The sequence below is a fragment of the Amblyomma mixtum genome, chromosome 7 (assembly GCF_055824585.1).
Source record: "Amblyomma mixtum isolate Tamu chromosome 7, ASM5582458v1, whole genome shotgun sequence".
NCBI classification, from domain to species: domain Eukaryota; kingdom Metazoa; phylum Arthropoda; class Arachnida; order Ixodida; family Ixodidae; genus Amblyomma; species Amblyomma mixtum.
Window position 1 is genome coordinate 85,089,355 of NC_143018.1, and position 24,405 is coordinate 85,113,759.

Here is a 24,405-nt window from a genome sequence, read left to right on the forward strand (position 1 = left end):
AAGGAAGAGAGTTTAAGAACGTTTTCGTTTTTCGTTCAGAATCATTTACTGTGCTGTCTTCCTCTGGTGCTTATCCAGGAAGTCCATGCTCGCTTGTCTCTCCTGTCGGCGGCCGCTTCGTTCATGGCGCTGGCGGACCACCCTGTGGCAACTGGGCTGCTTCTGCTACTGCTCCAGCAGAGCTCGGCCCTAATCGCCAGATCCGGGCTTTTGGGTGTAATTGTGCGAAAGAAAGAAGAAAGCACGTCGTCAGTTTGCCATCCACGTAAACGCATGCAACTTTTCGCATAAACCGAGCTTGAGCTGGGGCTTTAGCCGAGGCTTTTTTTAAATTACATACCATGTGTTTCAAATTATTTTATACGGATTTTTCCTTGACAAGGCGTGAGAGATATGACAATGCGGTTTGCACAGGTGGATTCTACAGCATGGCGCAAATTATGTATACCTGATACAGCGCAATAATGAAAAGATCAATTAACTAAATTTAACTAATCCAGTGAGGCTAGCCTAGCAGCGCTGTTGAAGGAACAAGTAGGTATGAAATGGGATGTCATAGGGCTTAGTGAGGTTAGGAGGATGGATGAGGTGTATACAGTACTAAGGGGCGGGCACGTACTGGGCTAATGACAGTTTACCAATATCCCACAAGAGAAAAGTATACAACAGCTGTATCTTACCGGCACTCACCTATGGGGAGAAACGTGGACGCTAACGAAAAGTGTTCAGCTTAGGATAAGGACAACTCAGCGAGCTATGGAAAGAAAAATTATAGGTGTAACATTAAGAGATCGGAAGCGGGCGGAGCGGGTGAGGAAGCAAACACGGGATAATGACACCCTTGTCGAAATCGAGAGGAAGAAATGCGCTTGTGCAGGGTATATAATGCGAAGGCAAGATAATAGCTGGTCCTTAAAGGGAAACCACATATGTTTGAGAAATCAACGAGCTTAAGAGAGTCGAATATGTGAAACTTGAAGGTAAAGCATACGAAGTCTTTTTGGGCTAGCACTTGAAATAGTGAATTAACCGCCGATCGAAATCCAGACGCCCTTCAAGCTTCTCCGCAGCGCAAAACGCCAAGTGGGGGGCGCGTGATGACGTCACCGAAGGTATCGGTCCATTTCCAACGCACAAACACCTGCTTTGAAGGAAAAACCAACGGCACCGAAGGCAAACCTTGCCAAGAGTTGTTTGGCAGCGTCGAAGGAGTCAAGGCAGGGTGTGGCTGACGACAGCGGTAATTTGAAATCATACCTTCCATGATGTCATGCCGAATTTCCCTGCACTCCTGCAATGCATTGAGGAGAAGTGCACAATTCAATCGTCGATTACGTCACTATTTTAAATGCCAGTGCTAAAACACTTGGCATGCTTTATCTACAGCCTATATAGATTGGAATCCTTGAATATTGTGAAATTCTCAAAAAAGTGCTGTAGTTGCCCTTTAAAGGTAACCGAGTGGATTCCTTGAGAAGGCAAGAGTAGCAGGGGGCGGCAGAAAGTTAGGTGGGCGGATGAGATTAAGAAGTCTGCGGGGATACGGTGGCCGCAGCTTGCAAATGACAGGGTTAATTGGAGAGACATGGGTGAGACCTTTGTCCTGCAGTGGGCGTAGTCAGGATGATGATGATGATGAACTGACCAACATTTTTTTAAATTTTATTTTAGGGGCTGAAATTATATGGTGAAATTGAAGGCTTGCAAGATTAAAGTTGAGCTCAGTTTTGAAATTTTCTTAATCGGCAGTGTGGTTCAAAGTATCGAACTTCAAAAATACACATTTTAAAGCTTGTTGAGTTGACTTTCATGCATTACATATTTATCAAATGTCGTCGTTCGCATTTCTTATGCAGCGAATAAAGAAGCCGTTTGTGCATTTTAGGAAGTAAAATCAGTTAAAACAATTTCCGCAACAAAACAATGCGCAGCGACACCATTTTATAAATATGCGAGGCAGGCAAGCGAGCTTTAAAATGCATGTTTTTGACGTTGAAAATTTCGAACGTACCATGTTGGCGATTAAGAAAGTTTCAAAACTGTGTTCGCCATCGATCTTGCCAGCTTTAAATTTCACCATATAATCTTGGCTCCTGAAATCAAAAATAACATGCTGATTATTTATAAATTTATTAAATTAATTCTATAACTATAGAGCTGTATCAGGTACAGCTGGTAAAATGTTTAGCTAGCATGCATGATGGCCGTGTTTTCCGTGCTCCTGTAGCTTATTACGAAGCAAACTTGCGAAAATATAAAATTTAAGCACTGGCTCACTAAGCCCGTGCTTAATATTGAGCCTTCCGCAAGTTTGCTTCTTCCCAAAGCGCAGGAGCACAGAAAAAGCAGCCATCGCGCACGCCAGCTAAAGATTTGGCCGGCTGTACATAACATCCGCGATGCTGTAGAATTCACCAGCACAAACCGCATTGTCGTATCTCTCACTTCGTTTCAAAAAAATCTGTATCGGTTTTTTTAATAATTATAATAATACATTATTCAAATCAGGGATATAATACAGTACGCGAACATGCCAAAGCCACAATTCGGCTTGTAGGGCGCCGTCCGGCAGCAGCAACAACCTATGCTACTGTCGCGCTTAGTTTTTGTTGAGAAATTACAATATGGATTCACAATTCTTCAAAATTAGCAATGGCATCACATAGCTGATTGCAAGTGTTCAAGTGAAAAAGATAATAAAGTTAGACTGGAACCAATCATACAGCTTAGTAGCGTCATGTTGAACTTCCTGAAGTGCACATGAAAAATCGGCATTAGTGGAGATGAGCTTATTGAATATATATGGTACATAGTATGATCTTATGGATTCGCCGAAATGGGATCGCACTCTAAGGACAACAAATCAAAGAATTTTTCGCATTGGGACTGTTTTAACATTTTCCAACTTAAAATCACATTTCCAGAAATACCACAATACAGTAATTTGTTTGAACAAGGTATTAAAAGAAGGCAGACCAGAGGATAGGAATAAACTTTGTGAATTGTTATATGAGACTTGTGGCCGTGTTTTTAAGAATAAGATTTATCCTGGTTTTCAATTTAACAAAACAGTTAAAGAAACAGCACATGCCATACACCTAAGCAGAGCATATCCCAAAGAGTGGTCCATGGCAAATGGCAGGTAGGCTTTCAGAGCATACAACAAGCCTGCCATGCCTCTAAGTTTCCTGCTCAGGTAAGCCATGTGTGTCATCATCATCATCAGCCTGACTACACCCACTGCAGGGCAAAGGCCTTTCCCATGTCTCCCCAATTAACCCTGTCCTTTGACAGTTGCGGCCACTGTATCCCCGCATACTTCTTAATCTCATCTGCCCACCTAACTTTCTGCCGTCCCCTGCTACGTTTGCCTTCTCTTGGAATCCACTCCGTTATCCTTAAAGACCAGCGGTTATCTCGCCTTCGCATTACATGCCCTGCCCAAGCCCATTTCTTCCTCTTGATTTCAACTAGGATATCATTAACCCGCGTTTGTTCTCTCACCAAATCCGTCCTCTTCCGATCTCTTAACCTTACACCTATCATTTTTCTTTCCATAGCTCGCTGCATTGTCCTTAACTTAAGCTGAACCCTCTTTGTTAGCCTCCATGTTTCTGCCCCGTAGGTGAGTACCGGTAGGATACAGCTGTTGTATACTTTTCTCTTGAGATATATCAGTAAACTGCCATCCATCATCTGAGAGAACCTGCAATAGGCGCTCCACCCCATTCTTATTCTTCTAGTTATTTCCCTCTCATGATCCGGATCTGCGGTCACTACCTGCCCTAAGTAGACATATTCTCTTACTACTTCCAGCACCTTGCTACCAACTGCGAACTGCTGTTCCCTTACTAGGTTGTTGCTAGGTGTGTTGTTCCCTTGCCATGTGTGTATTCCAGGACAAATCGCCGTCTATGTGTATACAGAGATATTTTACATAGAAAACACAGATAATTGGGGTAGCAAGAACGCGATGCGCAGCTGGAGCTGTGTAATAAAACAGATCCATCATTGGGGACAAGTTCTTGGGGAGACTTGCTGAGTTTTCGGGGGTTAATTTCAATCAAGTTAGACTGGAACGAATCATACAGCTTAGTAGCGTCATGTTTGAAATTCCCTGAGTTCACATGAAAAATCGGCATTAGTTGAGATGAGCAGAGTATCATCCGCGTATTGATAAATATGTGACGAAGTTATAACACCGGGAAGGTTTTTAACATAAGGATTAAATAAGAGAGGTGGTAAGATGAATCCCTGCGAAACACAGAGCTTGAAATACCCAGTATATGAAACAACTTCAAAAGTTTGTGTGATAGAGTAGTTCTGTACAAAAAAATTTATTAAATATTTGCCTGCCGATTGCTGTTCGTTACCAGGAATTTGGGACAGAGGTCTCGTTCGCTTGTTTTGCCCCAACGTGGCACATATGGCAATAACTAATGGCTGTATTTTTTTTTTTCCCGGAGAAATAAAAGCACCGCGCAGTAGCGAAGGTCTAATCTATGATCCTCTTTGTCTGCACTGTGTAGCGTTAGGTCATTCGGCTATGCCGCGTCTATTTGCACGTGGACACATTGGCGTACAGCGCTTCAGCGTGAGATGGGGCGACCGAGTTGTGAGATTGTAAATTTTGGACAATTTTCCTGTTTGTTTCGACAAACACAGCAAAGGATATTGGAAACCACAGCCTCTGTTTAATCTGAAGCTGCTGGAAGAGAGCCATTGGGGCTGTGAATTCTACAAAGACCGTGTTTTTGTCACCCAAAAAGGGCTCTAAATTGGTATCCTTTCCATTACACCCGTTACTTAAAATCTGAATGGTTTTAGGTCAAACGTTAGGTGAGGCAGCGAGATGCCGTTGCCTTGGATGTGTGCGGGAGGTCATCTGTAACATAAATCCTGGCGAGAAACCATGTCCGTTATCTGTACGATTATTCATGCCAAAAAAACCGACTCTGCCCATCGGACGGCTATAGGCCGCAATGCTTAGCGGCACTAGCTGTAGGCGCTGTCCCAAATTCATGATAACGGCAATGACAACAGGCTCCTGTTCAGCGGAGAACTCAGCGGTGCCGGAGAAAATGCAGATTGATCGAAAAGGTGGTGAGGTCACACATGGAGCAGCGATTTGAGAAGTGATTAAAACATCACATAAATTGTGACGGTCAGGTCGCAAGACGACTCAAACGTCACTATGGCATGCAAGAATCCAAATTAAGTGCACTGAAAAGAAAATGAGGTGAGGTAAGAATCGGACCCGTGCCCCTTGGATCCCTAGTCAGACACGCTAACCCTAGGCAACTGAGGCATGCCAACTAATGACGCCCGTCTGCTGCGGAAAAAAATAAAGAAATGGTTTAACGCTTTCCAGAATACGGTTGGGAGCAGCGCTTGTATGTCTCATAATAAGCGTATGTCCGTTTATGGTCCCGACCACTTACCGCCGTCTTTTTTTTTTTCAATTGAGCCTTTAGAATTCAGTCATATATGATTTGCTGGGGACAATAAGTGTACCGTCCGCTTGAAACACCAGTGAGCAGTGAACCTAATTAAGTGTTCACACTGTCCTTTACGACGGTGCTGTAGCCGCCACACGCAATCCTGCACTCACTTGGGAGTCCCCAACCGTGAGTAGCAGCAACTGCTCTTGGGACTGGTTGACGAGCTGGGCCCTCACCTGTCCGATAAGACCATTAAAAGCCTGGTCTACGAGGCTCCCGACAGTCCTCACGAAGTCGGCCACGACATTGCTGGTGTCGATTCCTTCGATGACCGACCACTGCCGGCGCCGCACGCACACGATGGGTACTGTGCGCGTGCGGTGGCTTCTCCGGGACCGCAGTTGCACGGAGAGCATCCCTTCGTCGGTGGCGGGCAGACAATAGCCGTACTGCACAGTGTAAACGTCAATTTGCTTGTGAGATACGCGCTCTGAACTCTTTCGTGAATGGCAATGGTACACTGGAGGTCGCACGGTTGTACATTGCAGGCATGAGCAGCCAGGAACAGAAACTTACGCTTGAATTATTTACACAAAGGCAATTGCATGCCCTGGTCGACACCACTTTCGGATACTTTCTGAGGCTTCGTTCTGAGACTGCGGAGGGCAGGACCTCCTCGAGCAAAACAGCAGAAAACTTGGAGGCTTTACCCGTTATAACTTTATTTTTCATACTTTAAAATGGTCGCTAGGCACATGTCTCTCATTCTTCCTTTGCTTGAAAATGTCACGTAAATGGTCTTTCTTTTATGTATTTGCTTCCTTCACTTCCTTACTGCAAAAGAGCTGACCAGCTTTTTTTTTGCATGGCCAGTTTCCTCCTGTATCAAACCTAGTCAAGCTTTTTTTTCTCGTTTTTCTTTATTGTGAAGTGTCTATGCTAGAAGATTTGCGAGAAAATTGATACCCGCTCATTGAGACGCTTTTTAGTCTTAAAGCACACAGAAGAGAGGTTTCTGCGCGTTTAGCAAATTAACGGGGCGATGGATCTGAGAGGGATTTGCCTAACGTAAACACGTCGCGCAAATCCCTTGGAACATGTTTTGAGCAGTGCAGGGATACACCACTCATGACGGATCGTGGCACTGGTGCGCAAAAGAAAAATGTTAACTGCTTGCCCTCATAATATCGTCAGCTGAAATTGAATTTTTTATCTCCCGCAAGTGCCGCGCGTTGCGATGACCGGCTGACGAGTTTCTTTTTTCTTATTGTTATGAGTGGGCGTGCTGCAGCTGAGCGTTTCTCCGCGTGCCAGTGCTCTCCTCACGAGCAGGGTCAGAGAGAGTTGCTTACGTTGGCCCTCCAGTACTGTCGAACACTCCGCCAGTTTCGGAAGCGGTCGCACTGGGGCCTTGACACAGCCACCGCTTCGGCGTCTTCCGTGCTGTAATAAAAGCAGCCACGGCATTTTTGAAAAATAACAACTTTTGACAAGCCGCGTTCTGTGAAACGTGAAATGAGCTGCGCCTAATTTATCAGCGGAACCATGCTCCTGACGTGGCTTCCACCTTAGGTGCGAGAAAAACTGTTAACACCCCTTACAAAAATGAATTTTGAGCTTCAGTCGACGCCTTGTTGAGCTCTTGATGAATCAACTATAAACCAACATTAACCTATTGTATGTTGAGCCTACTCAACATCTGCTAAAAATTTCTGCTCAAAGTAGTCAACACATTAATTGTTGAGTAATTTCTGTTGAATTTACATTGAATAGTCTCATGGCAGCCGCGTCTATGCCTAACTAAATGAAATAAGTTCGACATGCGTCGTGTGAACAGAACCTTATCACATTATACATTTAAGAATGCATGCAGCACCTGTTAAGACTCTCGTACCCTGCTCAGTCATTTTCTTTCATAGAAAAAAGTGCTAGTGGTGAAATATACTATTTCAGGCATACCTACTTCAGCAGATTCGTATGTGCGCTCAGAAAAAAGGACGCTTAATTAGTGCTTTATTTCTGTTGTTTATGAATGAATCAAGGTCTTCAACTAACAGAACGTCGCATGTGAACTTGATTACTTCTACTACACATAAAATAAATAAATATTAATAGTAACAATAGACATAACTTCGCTGATCAGCAGGCCACAACCTGCGCAGATCTGGACACCACTGTGTAGGACTATATAAGGGTTAATGTGAGATCGCGCTAAAGATGGAAAAGTTATGAACTCTTGGTCACTTCGTGCTATAGCTTCGTGTGCAATACTGTTTCATTATCTTCATTCGATGGTTGTATAAGGCGGTGTGATTGTGCGTATGTGTGGAGCGCCACACGACTGGAGATGTGAGTTCACCAGCCTGCTCGTTAGCACGTCTTATCTGCATACATATATATATATATATATATATATATATAATAAGTTGGGGAAGTTACATTGAAAAACTTAACAGATTTATTCAACGTTTCGACCAGGGACTGGTCTTGAAAAAGACCAGTCCCTGGTCGAAATGTTGAATAAATCTGTTAAGTTTTTCAATGTGACTTCCCCAACTTATTATATATTTAGTCAGTTGCCTTGAAGATTTTCTTATTCCTTATATATATATATATATATATCTAACTCTAAGACAAGAACGTAGAAAACTACAGCCTCAAGACAAACTTTTCACCGCATTCGTGCACTCCACCGACTGAGCTGTGCACAAAATTACGTGACGCACGTATATATACATATACGTGTGTTTGTGCATATTTGTGGAGCACTACACGACTGGGGATGTGAGTTCACCAGCCTGCTCGTTAGCACGTCTTATCTGCATACTGGCGTACTACACTGCTGACAATACTAAGCCGAAAAAAGGGGCCTTCTAACTCAAAAAACGTATTTTTAAAATTGTCTAAAGTCTTAGGTGAAACACCCGCTATAAAGGGGCGTTTGTTGCATGCATCGCCAGAACTGGTGCAACCGACTGAACGTGTATTGTTTTCAAAAGAAAAATACGTGTAATAGCGTCATGAGGTAATTATTTGGCGACTACTCTGAGGAACAAAAATTACACCGGCAGTCTTCCTACACGAGAGTCGAGTTAGTAGCTCCAATGTGACTGACATACGCGCCTCCTGTTAGAAGAGTTACTAGAAAGGTGTCGTTTGGACTTGATGGAGTAGGAGGATACTTTGCCGATCAAACCAGAGTAAACAGAGAAGACTAGACAAGAGGTTCTCAAACTTTTTTGCCCCATTAAACTCCCTTCTCACATGTCTAATTCCAAGACAAGAATGTAGAAAACTACAGTCTCAAGACAAACTTTCCACCGCATTCGCGTGCTCCACCGACTGAGCTGTGCACAAAACTACGTGACGATTCGCCCGACTTTCACTGGCTATCTGCCAGCAGTCCTTCATTGTGCCGCCTCTGGGAGAAGCTGCGTGTAAACAATAGCAACAGTACGAATACAGGTACTGAGAGAGAAAGAGAGGCAACCTTATTGAAGCGCCAGTCAGTGAACGCCAGGAAAGAAGTCCATTTCCCCCGTCACCCCTAGCCGTCAGCTGGAATCACTCGGGACAAAGCAGCAGCAAGGGCTTATCGATGATGTCCTGCTGGACGTTAGGGTCCGGGATGCAGAGCAAAGCCTCACAGGATTCTAAAGTGCGCGAGCTATCGTACTTAGTCGGACATGCCCACCTCATGTGGACCAGAGTTTCTGCCTTGTCGCAAAATTTGCACTTTGACCTGTAGACTACAGGATGCCACAGCTGTAGACGGGAAAAACTCCCGTCTGCAATTTTCTCCGCATAATCTCCTCTTTCTTATTGAGCATTCTGTCTGTTGGCGGATAAATTTGCCGATTAGGGCCTGCAATACAGTATGATTTCCTGACATGCGCGCATAACCACTCTGCTGTTTATAGTTTCGGTGACTTGGGAGGCTCCAGGGGTCGACCGGTAAGTGAGACCTCGGGTGACCGAATGATCCTGCTCCTTTTCTCTAACTCCCTGGTGAGTGACAACTGATAGCCCAGCAAAGAAAACCTTCCTTCAGTACTTTTAGGATCCTCCATTACGAATCAGGGAAGGGGGACCCCAGAAGTACTGAAGTAAAAATTTTTTGCTGGGCTATCCGTTGTCACTAGCACTACTTCCTGCCTGTCTCACCTGTGATCGTTTTTATGTTGCTCTACGTTATTACCCAAGAGAATAAATGTAGCTGGCGCCGTCATCGTTTCAACCGCTCAGCACACCCTGCGGAGCAAGCAGTGCGTGTGGCGTCTGGCGTACACCCAGACATGGAAAAGGGAAATCGCTTTCCGGGTGGCAACTAAGCCCGAACTGCTTTAGGGAGTAAACCAGCCTTTCTTCCCAACGGCAGTCATCATGAAGCGGGAGGGTCGTGCATCGCCTGCCTGTGGCAGCTGCGCGACAGTGGCGAATTGAGAAATTTCATGGGCAGCGGAAAAGGAAAGTGAGTGGAGGCAAGATGAGGCGCATTACTCCCATCGAGTTAACATAGAGCATAAAACGAGGGCCGCGCTCCGATGCACTCTGATTACACATTGCCTCTAACCTTGCTGGCAAACATTATGGTAACGCCTTTATACGGCGTACCGCTCTTACGCGTATCAAATGCTGGCCGTACTGGTGTGGCAAAAACTATTCGTTCATATCCCCAGGATCTGGCCCATATGGCCACTATTCCCATTAAATAGACAGCACAGCTTCGAAGGGCAAAAATGTCATCATAAAACACATTTTGACTGTTGCTGAAGCATCGTTAATCTCCGCGAACATTGCTGGCACTACCATCCATGGTGACGCCGCAGAGCACAGCGCACAGCCTACTCTCCGCGCTCTACCCTCCCTCTGATGGCTCAGAACCTTCGACGAGGGTGCAAGGGTCGCGGAAATAAGCTAAGCATGTCTCTTGCGTTAAACGGTGACCGCCGAAATAAATCAATGTCAAAAATTAATCATTATTACGAGGGAGGTGGGCTGAGGTTATGTGTTAAGAAAAACGCGGCGGCTCACCCCGAGTGGGCATCATCTAGACATCGCCATGAGGGAATGGATGAAGACAGTCAGCAAGGGGAAGGGACTACGAGAAAGCGAAACATAAAAAAAAAACAATCGAACGTGTGGCCACAATGCCCCTAGTCATTTGTGAGGAGCGTCGACCGATGCCGAATTGTTGGTACCAGTTACAAATTCAATTGCAGCGCGTTTCGACTCCGGATCCCAACCACGGCTCGAGAAAGCGTCGGCGTTTGCACTGTGCAAAGTCGACTCGTGTACGGAGGCCATCCTGGAAGACGAGGTCATACCGTGGGCGAATGCAGCACGGCACGTTGTTGGTTGGCATGCAAATCTCCCTCTGGAGCCTCGAGATGGCATCTTGTCCCGGAAGAAGGTCTTCAAGCTGCGAGCGCAGATACACGTCCGCAATGACTGTCGTGGCTCGGGCTGATATGGCACCACATCGGACTGTTTCACTCAGAGCGAAATACGAGATGCATAATTTTTCTTTTTTGCAACAATTAACCTCATTTCACTTGGCCTGGGTGTCAGTCGTGACTGAAAGCAACAGTAGGTGGAGTAGTGAACGACCAATCACAGGCAAGGCCGGTCTGGTCGCTGCGACGCCACTAGCCAAACTGTACGCTGCCATTGCGTCGAGTCCGACCAAGTGACAGAGACCATGCTCCGCCAGTTGGTCACCCGACCCAGCTTCTTTCCCGAGTCGGGACTAGCGCCTATAAAGCTCATCAGGCATATCGTTGTCGCTCATTCTTTTGTGTCGGTGCCTATTCGCCAATGCGGCATGGGCGTGGGGCGGTTTTTATGCAAGCAGGTGACATCACGGGCGCTTTTGCCGCGACGTCAGCATGACGTCATCCCCACGGTTATGTCACCACCAGCAGCGAGAAATGGCACAGGACCAAATAGAACAATGAAAAACGAAGTGGAAACACTACAAAATACGGTCTCGGGGTTATTCTTGACAATGGCACAATTAGAAAAGTGCGTTGTCCTTTCCTTTCTTACGTCACACAGTCATATAGCTCCGAAGCAGTGGTATGACACTTAGCAGCCACTTCTTAAAGCACTGATTCATTGGCTAAAGCCTTGTTTAACCTGGTTCTTCCACTCCGAGCATATTTCTTTTTCTAGCCCACAATACTCTTCTAAACAATGTATCTTTGTGGTGTACAAAGCTAAAGATATCGAACGAAAATTAGCAGACATCTCGTGTTTATTTCTGAGGGGTGTTTTAGTTAACTGATGATTTTAAACCCATTTTAACCCCTGTAATTCATGACCCCGCTTATTTTGAGCCCAAGGACGAAAAGCACAGACGATAGCAAGCCTATCTATAGGGCGCTCGAGCTCTACGAAGCAAGTGAATCAAAATTTCTAAGCATGTACCTGATTTCAGTGACACGAAAAATTTTTCATGAATATATATACCAACCGACTCAGATTTCAACTCTACTTCAGTGACACTGCTTTCACTTAAGGGGGGACATGGGTCTTAGAACATTTTCTTTTATTTACAGACCAAATACAATGAAACTGCACAGACTTATTCAGTTTTTTCTGCTGATTTCAAATATGCAAATTGTTTATTTCTAGGCCAATTAGTTCATGCGATATTAATATATATCATGCCATTGTCTGCTCAAACAATAGAAAAAAAATGGGCCACCAGAAATTTAATTTTAATGTGTGGGCAGATACTACAATGTGTGAGGAATGCAACGCTGGAAGCAGTTTTCAGTTTTTTGTCCGTGTCGTCAAATGGGCTTAATAGTTAGTTTTCAAGTGAGTTAACCAGACATTCAGTGCCAGAAAACACATGACACACATGAAACTAACTTTGAGCCCATTTGTCCACACGGACAAAAAACTGAAAACTGCTTCCAGCGTTGCATTCCTCACACATTGTAGTATCTACCCACACATTAAAATTAAATTTCTGGTGGCCCATTTTTTTTCTATTGTTTGAGCAGACAATGGCATGATATATATTAATATCTCAGGAACTAATTGGCCTAGAAATAAACAAATTGCATATTTGAAATCAGCAGACGAAACTGAATAAGTCTGTTCAGTTTCATTGCATTTGGTCTGTAAATAAAAAAAAATGATTTAAGACCCATGTCCCCCCTTAAGCGAAGCGACACAGACATGCGAGCGATGAAAGCCCTAGCATCGTGCCCCTATGGGAGCAGCTGCATTTCACTTTCATTTCAGCTGCATTTAATATGTATTTCACTTTCTTTGTTCCGCAGCACACCGCTCTAGGCAAGGCTGCTCGTGAGTCTACGCTTCAGAAGGGAAATACCAAAACATGGGTTTTGATCAGACGTCTTATTGGTGTCATTGTATCAAACGCCACGCATGCTAACGATGTCCTATTTAAAGGATTTTGTGGTTTTAAAATGGTCGTGGTTCGCCAGTCATTTGATATGTCGAGCGACGCGCCCCTGCAAGAGGCACTTCTCCTAACGGATCTCTTCGCGGTGGGCCTGGGCACCTGCTGACTAGCTTCAATCCAACGAAATCGATCGGTATGTCGAGCCTCAGAACAATTCTTCGCAGTGCATGGCAGCAGCGACCAATGTGGCAACGTCGATGAGCGCACCAGTGGCATTTGCAAAGTACAAAAAGGCTTAGCATGAAGCGTCTTGTATGGTATATCTGCGCTTTCATTTTGGACGATACATCTTTGTGGCTACGTTTGTGCTGTGAAAATGCGACGTTGGTGCTTATCAGTGCGTGCAGTGCAAAAAACCTGTGTTGATGGTGAAAGTGGAATGTAATCGGTTTCGTGTTTAACGCACTGGAAAGTGCGTTAAACATTTATTTTCCACGGTTAGCTATAGTTGGCGGCATGAAGAGAAAGCCCTCTCGCCATGGACAAATTCGGTGCTCGTTTAGGCCAATCAGCATTTCTGCTCATTTATTGCAATGTACAGGAAGCATATTTTACTACAGGACATACTGATTGTAGAACAACTCTTTCTTGCAACATATAAATTACGAAAATTTGTGTTTCTGCAATCGCAGTCATGTTTTAGGGCTAAGTATGATACGCTGTCTTCCCGGCAGTTCCACGGTGGATGAAGAGCCCTTAAGAGACTCGCATAGACGGTGGCACCAGCTTTCCCTCTAGGTAATAATTAGAAACTATGCTCTGAATGCAGACGGAGCTTCACTGCAGACTTAAGTTGTATTTGACTATAGTAGGACACCACTCAAACAGCAGGTGGTAACAATGGGCCATGGCCCGCGGCTTCACAACAATTAATGGAATAAGCTGTTTATTGATTGACTGTGTCAAACAAGCCGGAGCCATAAAAATACTTGACCTAATTGTACTTTTGTCCTTTTGTCTGGTGGTTGCTTCTTGTTTGAGTAACACGAAAAATTTTAATCGACTACCTTTTTCTGGAGGAATTTTGTGTGGCGGTCCACTATGTGGGCGGAGCTTCACTATAGACCAGATTTTTGAGCCTCTCCTGGGCGCGGCCATTTTGCACCGACTGGCGCGCCGCGGTGCGGGCGTTTCTTTGGGGACTGCGGGGCTGCGGCAGTTCTGCGGCCGCGCCTGCATATAGCCGCGCTTCGGGCGCTAAAAAAACATTGTCGAGCATACTTCCGCTGCGTGGCTGTGTTGCAGGAAGTATTTACGTTATCAAAGCGATAACATTGACGCGTTTTAATGACATTTAGTTTGACATTCAGGTTAATTGAGCCGGCGCCATAGTCCTTCAATGCTTTTTTCTGGTCACGAAACTCCCGCCTCAGTTTCATATAGGGTCGGCGCTGGCCGCTAGAGGCGCCGCTGGGCACTGGAGGGCACCGAGCAGCGGCGCAGTCGCCTGCCCGCCCCAGCCGGCTTTGCATCACGCGAGGTATTTTCACCCGATTACTCGAAAATTTCAGCGACAGTCGGTTTAGCTTTCCTTCCAATCTAGTCTAACGAGAATATGACGAACTTTAATCAGGGAGGAAATGGGAAGGAAATGATGACGTAGCGACATACAGATACTTCTCTGAAGCAGACGATTTGTGTAGAACTGCGCAGCTTCTTGTTTATTCTCAAAATGGCCCTGTTACATTTTTGAACGTGATGCAGCACACTAACGCCCTGTAGACGCGATAAAAAGCTAACGATATTGCCAGAAGAAAGCGATACGCGCTACAAAGACAGTTGCTTGTCTCCTGCCTTCGCATCGCTGTTTTCGATCTCAAATCTTGCAGCGCGTAACCGCTAGCTTGCAGTTGGCGAAATACGAGCAGAAACATGACCGCAGTCCCCATTGAACACCTCCCAACTCTGGTCTGACAGCTCAAGCGTGAGTCCGCTTTCAAGACGCGTATACATAGTCGGTGCTTTTGAATTTATAAGGCAGCTTTCTTGTGAGAACTGGGGCCGCGCGATGCCCGTCCGGGCTCGAAAGTAAGCATATGATGGCTTGCTCAACGGGCTTCTTATTCCTTTTTGTCGCAGTTTTAAGAGTAGCAAGCATGGCCGTGATGGCTTGATCAACGAAAGACCCCGTGCTCACGGCTGCATATATGTGACACATAAGGAACGCGCGCTAAGTTTCATCGTGTGATTTTTGCTTTAATTCAGCTTACGCGTATGAAAGGGCTCTGTCATTTTTGGCTGTCGTGTATCTAAATCACTAAATCAGCATTCGTGGTCGTTGCAAACATGCGAGCCAATGAGTTTCAGCGCATTTGTTTCTTAATTCACGACAATTTTTTTTAACTTAATTCTTCTTGAACCGATTACAGCTGACACTGTTGTCAGCTTGTCATTAGGAGCCTTGTCATTAGGAGAAACATGAGAACTGCAGCCTTAAAAATATATGCTCCTGTCACTAAATTCGGGACCCCCGCGGTATCCCCTCTGTTTTTCTGGCGCCGGTCGTCGGAATGGGTGGACGGCCTCACCGCGTCCTTCAGCGCTTGCGTCTCCTAAATGCCAAGGACGCAGTCACGCGGGGAATGACCGAATGCGGCTTATAAGGCGGTGTGAAAGTAATTTTGTGGACGGTGCACGTGAGGGTAAAAGATACGGCGGCAGTGTAAGCGCAGGGCCGGACAGAGCATTTGGGCTAGTCGATGCGTGCAGACGGGAGCGTGCATCAGGCAAGGACGTGATCGGCTAGCGATCGGGACTACGATCAGAACCTACCACGTCAACCCTCGTTACCCCGAGGCCCCATGATAAGCCAACATCAGGCTCTGGTCCTCCAACGTCCTCGCCACTGAATCAGCCCCGCAACGACCTACCCTCCTTCGAATAGGAGATTGCCATCCCTGCAGATAAGCACTCGTTTCCCCTCTATATTAACCTCTCCTTTTTTCCCCTCCCTACATACCTCACTTTCAATTGTTTTACGAGCTAACGTCTTCAAGTCCTTATTGTAGTTGTCACTAGTTCTGTAGGCATTATTCTGATGTCTTATACTTCGAACCCTTACGTTTAACTCGTCTGTATTAAGCATGAAATGCTTTTAGCCCCCGTTGTCGGCAGTGTGGTGACGTCACGCTGAGACCTAGAGCCATCATCCGGGCACTGAAATCCACTCATCCGGGCACTGAAATCCACTCATCCGGGCACTGAATTCCCGTCATCCGGGCACTGAATTCCCGTCATCCGGGCACTGAATTCCCGTCATCCGGGCACTGAAATCCACTCATCCGGGCACTGAATTCCAGTCATCCGGGCTCTGAAACGAGAACATCCGGGCACCTTACGTGACTTAACGAGATTTAACGAGACTCTCTAAGCCCTCCTACGCGACCGGCATGCAAGCACCGGTTGGTCTCCAAACGAGACAAAAAATAACTGCTGCCAGTGCCTTCTCAATGTTTATCAAGATATCAGTGGAGCTGTGGGTTTGATAATGCACGGAATTATAATTTCCGATTTCTAATAAGGCGTGCAAAAAGCACATAAATGCCACGTTACACTTCGTTGTCATACGTGATCCGGGGGAGAAGCGCTGCGTTCAAAGGGCAAGGCATCGCGCCGAATGGGTGGTGGCGTTCCTCCCTTCCATTATGTTCCTCCCTTCCATTACGGCGCGGTTCGGGTGTCCACCGAGATGGCAGAGAATTACTGCGCCATTTCCTTTCCTCAAAAAACCTTGCATCGCGCTGAACGGGTGGTGTCCACCGAGATGACAGAGAATTACTGCGCCATTTCCTTTCCTCAAAAAGCGTTGCGTTCAATGGGCAAGGCATCGCGCCGAACGGGTGGTGGCGTTCTGTGGACTCTCTGGCAGCGCTACAACGCGCTGTCGCGTTCCACTCCTAAAGCCGAAGCTTGAGCGTCATTAATTAGCAGTTAATTAGTATTCAGACATTAATCAGTAATTAACAATTAATTAGTGATTTGCCATCACTTAGTAATTATATGTGATGCCACCAGTGCCACAGAAACAGCGAAGGTGGTGCGGAAAACGCTTCCGCCTCTACCCACTTTAGAGTCAAAGTGCCCCCTGAACTTTTTAACAGAGTGCATGTATGTTCTGATGACATTCTCTGTTATGGTCTATAATGAACGTAGTTATCAATACGAAAGATGGCGTTTTACACAGCCATTCACAGCGAATTCCTCTACACGAATGATGTCCGCAACGTGAAAGTGCTTTTCGCAAACACGCACATATTTCGAATCAAAACTGAAGTCACCAGTCTCTTCCCGAGGAATAGCACGCTTCCACTTTTCCGACAGCCCCTTGTCAGCAGGGAAGCGAAATAACGAGAGCTTCTCTGTCACGCCTTTGTAGCCGGACCGGCACCCTGGTGCGCAACAAGTGTTCGGCATGGTGTCACGCACACGACTTATATTATGTCAACACACAACACAGCAGCAGGCGGTGAAATTCGCACTCTGATAACGAGCGGCGACGCTTTCTGACCGGTCGCGACAGCGCTGAGCTCACCGAATGATGCCCTTCAGTGCCCCGTGGCGCCGCGCCGCGGCAGGCGCGGGCGGTATATGAACCTCTCCCATAGAGTTACGGAGGAGTTTCGTGACCAGAAAAAGCATTGAAGGACTATGCCGGCGCTTAGAACGCGCTCGTGCTTAATCGAATTCCGTCTTGGTGGTCCACCGCAAAGAAACTTTTTATTCAATATCAAGAATTAGGTGTGCAGCTAGTATGCAGTTCCAATTCCCATGCACTCTTATTCCTTCCTGCCGGCCATAAAGCCCCCCCCCCCCTCCCCCCCTTCCACAAACGGCTTTCTTGTCGCCGCGCCAGTTTATCAACAAATTACCGCTGTGAGCTCAACTGAGTCGCAGCGCCAACAGAAAACAAATTTTGTCATGGTTTATGCAACCTTGTGCATAAAAACGTACTTTCGCTTAATTTATAAAAGCTTGAATAGATATGAGCAGCTAATCCAGTTTTCACTAATTCTGAGGTCCGAAGTCGCGTTATGTTATTCAGGAGCTCTCGCCGCGTGTGAGAGCGTTGCGTAGGCATTTGGCTAAGTGTGGAAAATCTAATGAAATCGCGCATATTTTCCTATGAATAATGTAGATACCGCACCTCTGCGGTGGCTCAGTGGTTACGGCTCTCTGCTCTGGCCCAAAAGACGCGGGTTCGATCCCGGCCGCGGCGGCCGAATTTCGAAGGAGGCGAAATTCTAGAGGCCCGTGTACTGTGTGATGTCAGTGCACGTTAAAGAACCCCAGGTGGTCGAAATTTCCGGAGCCCTTCACTACGGCGTCCCTCATAGCCTGAGTCGCTTTGGAACGTAAAACCTTAATAAACCAAACCAAGCTAAGGTAGATACCAACAGCAGAAAGATACTATAGATAGACCTTTACCCCCCAGATACCTCTGACATGTGTGCGGAAAAAGCAGCTGAAATCGGTAGCGGTCGTGCTTACAATCCTGTGCATGAAATGTTCTGAATGGGAACAAGAGCAAGCTCAGCGCAAGGATGCTGAACACGTACTGGTGATCGAAAACACGCGCTCCGTCGGGACAACCTTCAGTCTGCAGCTCGCCTATCCAGTTACTACTCCACTGAGTCTACATTCTAATGCATAATATTATCATAGATGATATCGCACGTAAAAGGCGACAACAAACGACACGACAGCGCAGAAATCTGCTTCGAAGTGCCGGTTTCCAGTCCGTACACTACCTGGTCGACTACCCTCGGATGTCACGTTAACGAGTAACTGCGCACAAGATAACCGCAGCACTGTCTGGAAGAGGGCAAATGTGTGTAGTGACGCACAGCACACACCCTCATACGTTAGCTGATGGAGCACAAAACGGCAGAAGCGAACACGTAAACATGCGTTCTATGCGCGGCGCCGGCGCGACCCGCAGTCCCTCGGGCCGCGCGCGCCGACAGATGGCGACTGGCGTCGAGAGTAGGCGCGCGTCCACAGCCTGCGTGCGAAGGTAAAAGAATCTGGTCTATAGGAGCTTCTGTTCTGGCATTGTGAACAATAGAAACATTTCATTGGAGTGGTCTGCTAGCGTGAGTTCACGCCCTATGCTCGTGCCATTAGAAATTTGCCGAACGCTCACCCTTTTATGAGAAAGTTGTTCGCGTGTGCAATATGCAGTCTCTCGCCATGTCCGGTCGCTTTGCGGATTTTATAAAGAAAAATATGAACTAGGAAGTGGAAACCTGTCCCACCACAAGTGACGGCTGTATACTCATGCTGACAAGTGCAACACGCTGGTATTTCCGCGATTTAACTCACGAAGTGGAAGTCACTTCTTCATTCAATGAGCGGCGATTGCCAGAATTCGAAATCAAGCAGATGCAATCCTCGACAAGTACGGTTAACATTTAGATGGCCCTTGTCGAAGCACTTACAACTTCCGAAAGATAAGTTTCTCCGAGACTCCAACATGAAATGGTCACAGCTAGCAGTAGGTTGTCGAGTTTTAAACTCACAAAAAACTTTGTTCCCTTCTTTCAGGTTCACACTGGACAAACCAAGCTGTCTGCATAAACACGGCTCCAAGCAATGGGGAAAATGGACTTCAAGCCCAGCAGACACCAGACACTCTGCTCACCTCACTTCAACTTAAGCGCCTTCAGATATAAAATGAACTGCCTGCATAAAGCTACAACACCACAAAGCGCGCAAAACATCAATGAAACCGAAACTGAACAACTAAACAATCCAATCCATAGAACAGTCAACAAGGCACAAGATTTCCATCCGAAGCCACGTTTTACTTGCAAACCATGGAGGTGGCAAGCCTAGCGTGCCCTCGGGGAATGGTGTGCAGCACCGCAAGCGCCGCCAGCTTTCACTCTAGTTAATAGTAAGAAACTGGTTTGGTGTGGTTAATGGGGTTTAACGTCCCAAAGTGACTCAGGCTATGAGAGACACTCATAGAATTATTATAATGAAGAAACTCTATGACTGTGCCTGCGTCGACATCTGGATGGATACTGCCACATGCTTGTAAAATAGGTTCCATTGTTTCTACAGATTTATCATTCGCTGCACATGTCATCGTCTTGGTTAAGTTTCTTTTTGTAGCTTTGTATTCTAAAAAATCCTTGCTTCACTTTGAATCTTGAGTCATCATGGATGATTCCTTCCTGACTAGTGAAATCAGCCTTTTTAATTAAAGGAGTATAGACACCTAACTTTTGGAAACATGTTTTCTTCTTTGTGTGGTTTATTGGTTTATTAGGGTTTAACGTCCAAAGCGACTGGGGCTATGAGGGGCGCCGTAGTGAAGGGCTCCGGAAATTTCGACCACCTGGGGTTCTTTAACGTGCACTGACATCGCACAGCACACAGGCCTCTAGAATTTGGCTTCCATCGAAATTCAGCCGCCGTGGCTGGGATCAAACCCGCGTCTTTTGGCCCAGCAGCCGAGTGCCATAACCATTGAGCCTCCGCGGCAGGTTTTTTCTTCTTAGTAATAAGGCGTAAGGCATTATTATACATGGATAACCACTGGTATCCTCCTACGACCACTAAATAATTTATGATCGAATTTCTTTCTCGTCCTGTTTCGGTTTCAACAGCCGAATGATGGCTGCGACGTAAGAGAGGTTATAGGTCACGTGATGCATGAAAAACTGCAATGTAATAGGTGCTTCTACTTACGTTGCCATTCCGGCTCTTGAGGAAAGCTGGCTTCAGCATTGTAGCGAATTAAAACGATGAAGCAGTGATTATATCACAGTTTCTTCATGCTTCACGTGCCTTATAACCTATCAATGAAGTCACAGCCATCAGTGAAACCAAAACAGCATGACGAAAAATTCGATTATAAATTATTTAGCAGTCGTAGGCGAATACCACATGGTGATTCATGCATTGTAGTGCCTTCCGCATCATTACCTAGAAGAAAACATGCCACCAAAATTAGGTGTCTATACTCTTTAATTCCAGTTCTTACCCTTTGCGTTTTTTGATGTGTTGTTTAAAGTTCTTCTACGTCCTGGTTTCCTGTAATCGGCCCAGTATTGTTAACGGATGGTTTCACTATGATCCTTTGTAGAACCAGCATTTGCCAATACATTTCCAATATTGGACTGATTAACCTGTGCTGCTGGGGTAGTCCTTTTCAGACAGTGAGTCAATGCTCTCTCTGTACAAGTATTTAAATATCTTAGCCTCCCACCTCTTATTATCTATTTTCCTCAGGCAGTCTTCATATAATATTTTACTCTGGGCTTCTCATGTTTCGAACGATGCCCAGCCTATGTACCCCTTTACTACAACATTTGTGGCTTTCCCATGGGCACCTAGTGCTAATCTACGAACAGCCCTCCAATTTATTCCTAGCCCTTAGGCACTAAACTGGATTTCCGAAAATAAGCAGGGCAATCATTTCCTTCCAAATACCTCTCAGTACTTAATACCTTTTGTAACTCCATAATGCTCTATGCTTCATTATCCCGACATTTGTGACATTTGTTGAACGTTTTTGCTCTTGCAACATTGCAATTTAGCCCCAAGACAGGTCCTGTTTGAAGAGGGCGACCTCTTCCTCATTTCACTCCCTCCTTCCTCCCTTACCTTAAGACGTAGTCCAGCCAGATGTGAGATAGATTCTGCGCCATTTCCTTTCCTCAAAAAACAATTTCATTTCATGAGGGCAGACTCTTTTCTCTCTTTCTTCTTTCACTCCCACCTTCCTCCCTTCCCTTATGGTGCGGTTCAGGTGTCCACCGAGACGTGTGAGACATACTGCGCCATTTACTTTCCTCAAAAACAATTTATCAAGAGTGCCTAGAAGAATCGAAGCAGGCACGTCACCTGCACTGGCGCCTTATCAAACACTGCGCCGTATGATTCGCATGCTATGCTGCCTTATCAAAACCAGTGCGATACACGTGGTCTGCATGCATAGGCGCAAACTTTTTCAAATGCCACCACTGATACCGGAAGCGCTTTGGGGCTCTTATCACCATCGGCATCCATGTTTGTTTGTAAACGACAAAACCGTGACTTTTTGTGCTTTAAACATTGTATCTGTCCTTCGTTTACTCATACTTCGAGATATCTGTACTCTGCCAGCCATATGGCCTTTCGCACCGCAACATATCGTGGCGCCGCTGTGCGCAAGTGCATACCATGGCACCCACGGTGATAACCAGATACCCCTAACCGCGAACCTTTTATTTATGGCAAAATTGCTGCGTGAGTTGCAAAAAAAAAAAAATCTAAAAGAAAACGCCTCACGTCGTGACGCATAATGTCGCAACTTCTCTAAAAAAGGAACGGGGGGGGGGGGGGGGGATTTCCTTTGGCGAAGCTATCAAGGAATCTTGTTACAACGAACTCTCAAAATGAATATCAGAACAGCAATGTCTTATCATCCAAAAGCGAACGCGTAACAAGTGGCTTCATGCATCTACGCGCACATATCTGAATCTGTGGTCGGCGTTGTACGGCGCTGTCGGACTACCGGCTTCGGGCACATGCCACACTATGACGCTTTCTGAATTCTTGGCTAGGATAAAATGCGAGCGCGAAACAATTCATGCACTTTGGGTATATAGTTAACTATAGTTTGGGTCCAGTGCATGCGTGTGAAACAAGCGTACGTGAGACACGAGTTAGGTGAAAATAAACAATAACATCGATCGAGCATGCAACTTAATTGTTTCTTTGGCTTCACATACCCATGGGAACGCAGGCTCGAACGGCAGAGCAGAGAAGGTTCAACGGCAGAGCAGGTTCAAAGAGAAATACCGCATAAAGGCGGCTTATTATTTTCTGTGAGCTGTGATTGCGTTGACAGCAGTAGTTTCGGAATCATTGAGGCAGTCGTGGGTAATTAACAAACATGAGCATTACACTGTTCTTTTTTTTCCTTCGCAGCGGGACGTGCCCTGTTCTGCCTAGCACAGATTGTAAGCTATTTGTGAAAATTAAGTCGTTTAATAAAAGCGTTGATCAGTAACTCACCGTGATGAATACTGTTCGTAGCAAGGCTGATGCCTTCGCCAGTCTGTAGTTTCCCATGCACTGAGTCTATCCTGCAAAAAAAGGCAGCACACACGTACAAATGAGTTTTGATGCATTGACACAGCTAGCACAGCTTAATTTAAACACCGTTTGAGGTCCAACCTACCTTTGATCGCTGCAGAATGAATTCAGCCAGGTGCCCAGCGAGCCCTTTTGCACCCGGACGCCGGGCACTGCCATCATGGAGGACCGCGTCCATGACCGCCATGCACGGTAGTCGGACGTCGCAAGTAGAAACTAAACAGAAGCAGACGAAAATCGAACGATCGCACGCATTTATGCACGCACATGAGCGCGTGCACCACGTACTTTTCACACTGGTGCACGAGCACCAATCAAGCAGTAGCGAAACCGGCGCCAACAGCGCGTTCGTCACCTGGGTTATCACGTGATTGCAATAAATAGGTGTCAGCATATCGCCACCGTTCCATTAATTCACTGTGAGCTGGCAACACCATCGGGGCGCTTAGGTGCGCTGAATTTAGCCTACGTCGGCACTCGCAAGAGCTTCGAGCACATTTTCAGGTGGACCGCAAAGACCGTTTCATTTTCCTAAGCGCACCTTGGATTGCGTAACTTGCAACGGGCATCGACGGCTGACTCACAGATCTCAGCGCCCCCACCAAAATTGTCCATTAAGGAAAGCAAGATGGCGGAGGGCGGTTCGGAAGGTGTCTTGTGTAGGCAAGTAAACATTCTATTTTTCCATTTCTACCTTTCGAATACTGTTGCCCCGCTTCGAAACGACTTCTTAGCGCTGTTGCTGCCTAGGCATGTCGGAGCGCTGCCGTGAGCTCGACCACAGTGACTGCCGTGGGAACGCGTCGCGCTCGCGGACTGTGCATCGAACGCCGTAACCTACGGCAAAAGAAGAGCGTTTCATAATCCGCTTAATCGAATTGAGCACTTCGATAACGCTTCTCGGGAGGCCTTTATGTCGTAGTCTAGCGCAGTTTGCCGCCAGCTTATCGGGCCGAATTGTGCTCGCGCCGTTTCGAATCCGAATCCGTGGACTTCGTGCTGAATGGCTCTACCACGGTCCTAATGCCACTAGGCGGAAGGAAAAAAAAAGTGTAGGCCGACGTGTGTGTTTTTTTGCTTCCAGTCGCCGTCGCTATGATGTCTCAAATATCGAAGGCGCAGCTACGTGTGAAGGATGGTCTGTTCTCGGCGACGGCTGTGTCGGTGCTGCGAAACTTCTGCTTTCGTCGACAACCTGTGGTGTTGTGACCGCGTTTCAATCAGCTGCATCTCTCATTCATACCTGGCTTCGCGCGCTGCTGTTTCGCGGATATAAATTAAGTGCTTAACAAACTCGCGAGGAACAGAACATAATGCGCTCGGGATGTGGTGTTTTAAACCGTAGTGTTTGTGTGTAGCGGAGACAACTACCCGCGCGGTGTTAGTTGAGAAACGCGTGTTGACACCGATATGCAAACCTATATTTGCTCTTCC

At 46.2% G+C, this 24,405-nt stretch overlaps 2 protein-coding genes across 4 annotated transcripts in view; one reads left to right on the plus strand and one right to left on the minus strand.

The window, feature by feature from the left end:
* Positions 1 to 5,491: 5,491 nt before the first annotated feature.
* Positions 5,492 to 23,528, minus strand: LOC149336690 (uncharacterized). The gene is made up of 6 exons (XM_089554211.1): positions 23,327 to 23,528; positions 23,057 to 23,187; positions 22,891 to 22,961; positions 10,732 to 10,863; positions 6,794 to 6,884; positions 5,492 to 5,890 (listed from the first exon to the last, which is right to left on the minus strand). The coding sequence occupies exons 1-6, from the start codon at positions 23,406 to 23,408 to the stop codon at positions 5,570 to 5,572; spliced, it is 828 nt and encodes a 275-aa protein (XP_089410337.1). The 5' UTR covers positions 23,409 to 23,528; the 3' UTR covers positions 5,492 to 5,569.
* LOC149336691 (E3 ubiquitin-protein ligase makorin-1-like) overlaps positions 23,356 to 24,405 on the plus strand; it is a 31,283-nt gene continuing 30,233 nt past the window's right edge. For 2 of the 3 annotated variants that reach the window (XM_089553045.1, XM_089553046.1), the window contains exon 1: positions 23,356 to 23,634. In XM_089553045.1, coding sequence (XP_089409171.1) covers positions 23,600 to 23,634 — 35 coding nt within the window. In that variant the 5' untranslated portion in view covers positions 23,356 to 23,599. The remainder of the gene's footprint in view (positions 23,635 to 24,405) is intronic. The other variant, XM_089553047.1, reaches the window with a different exon arrangement.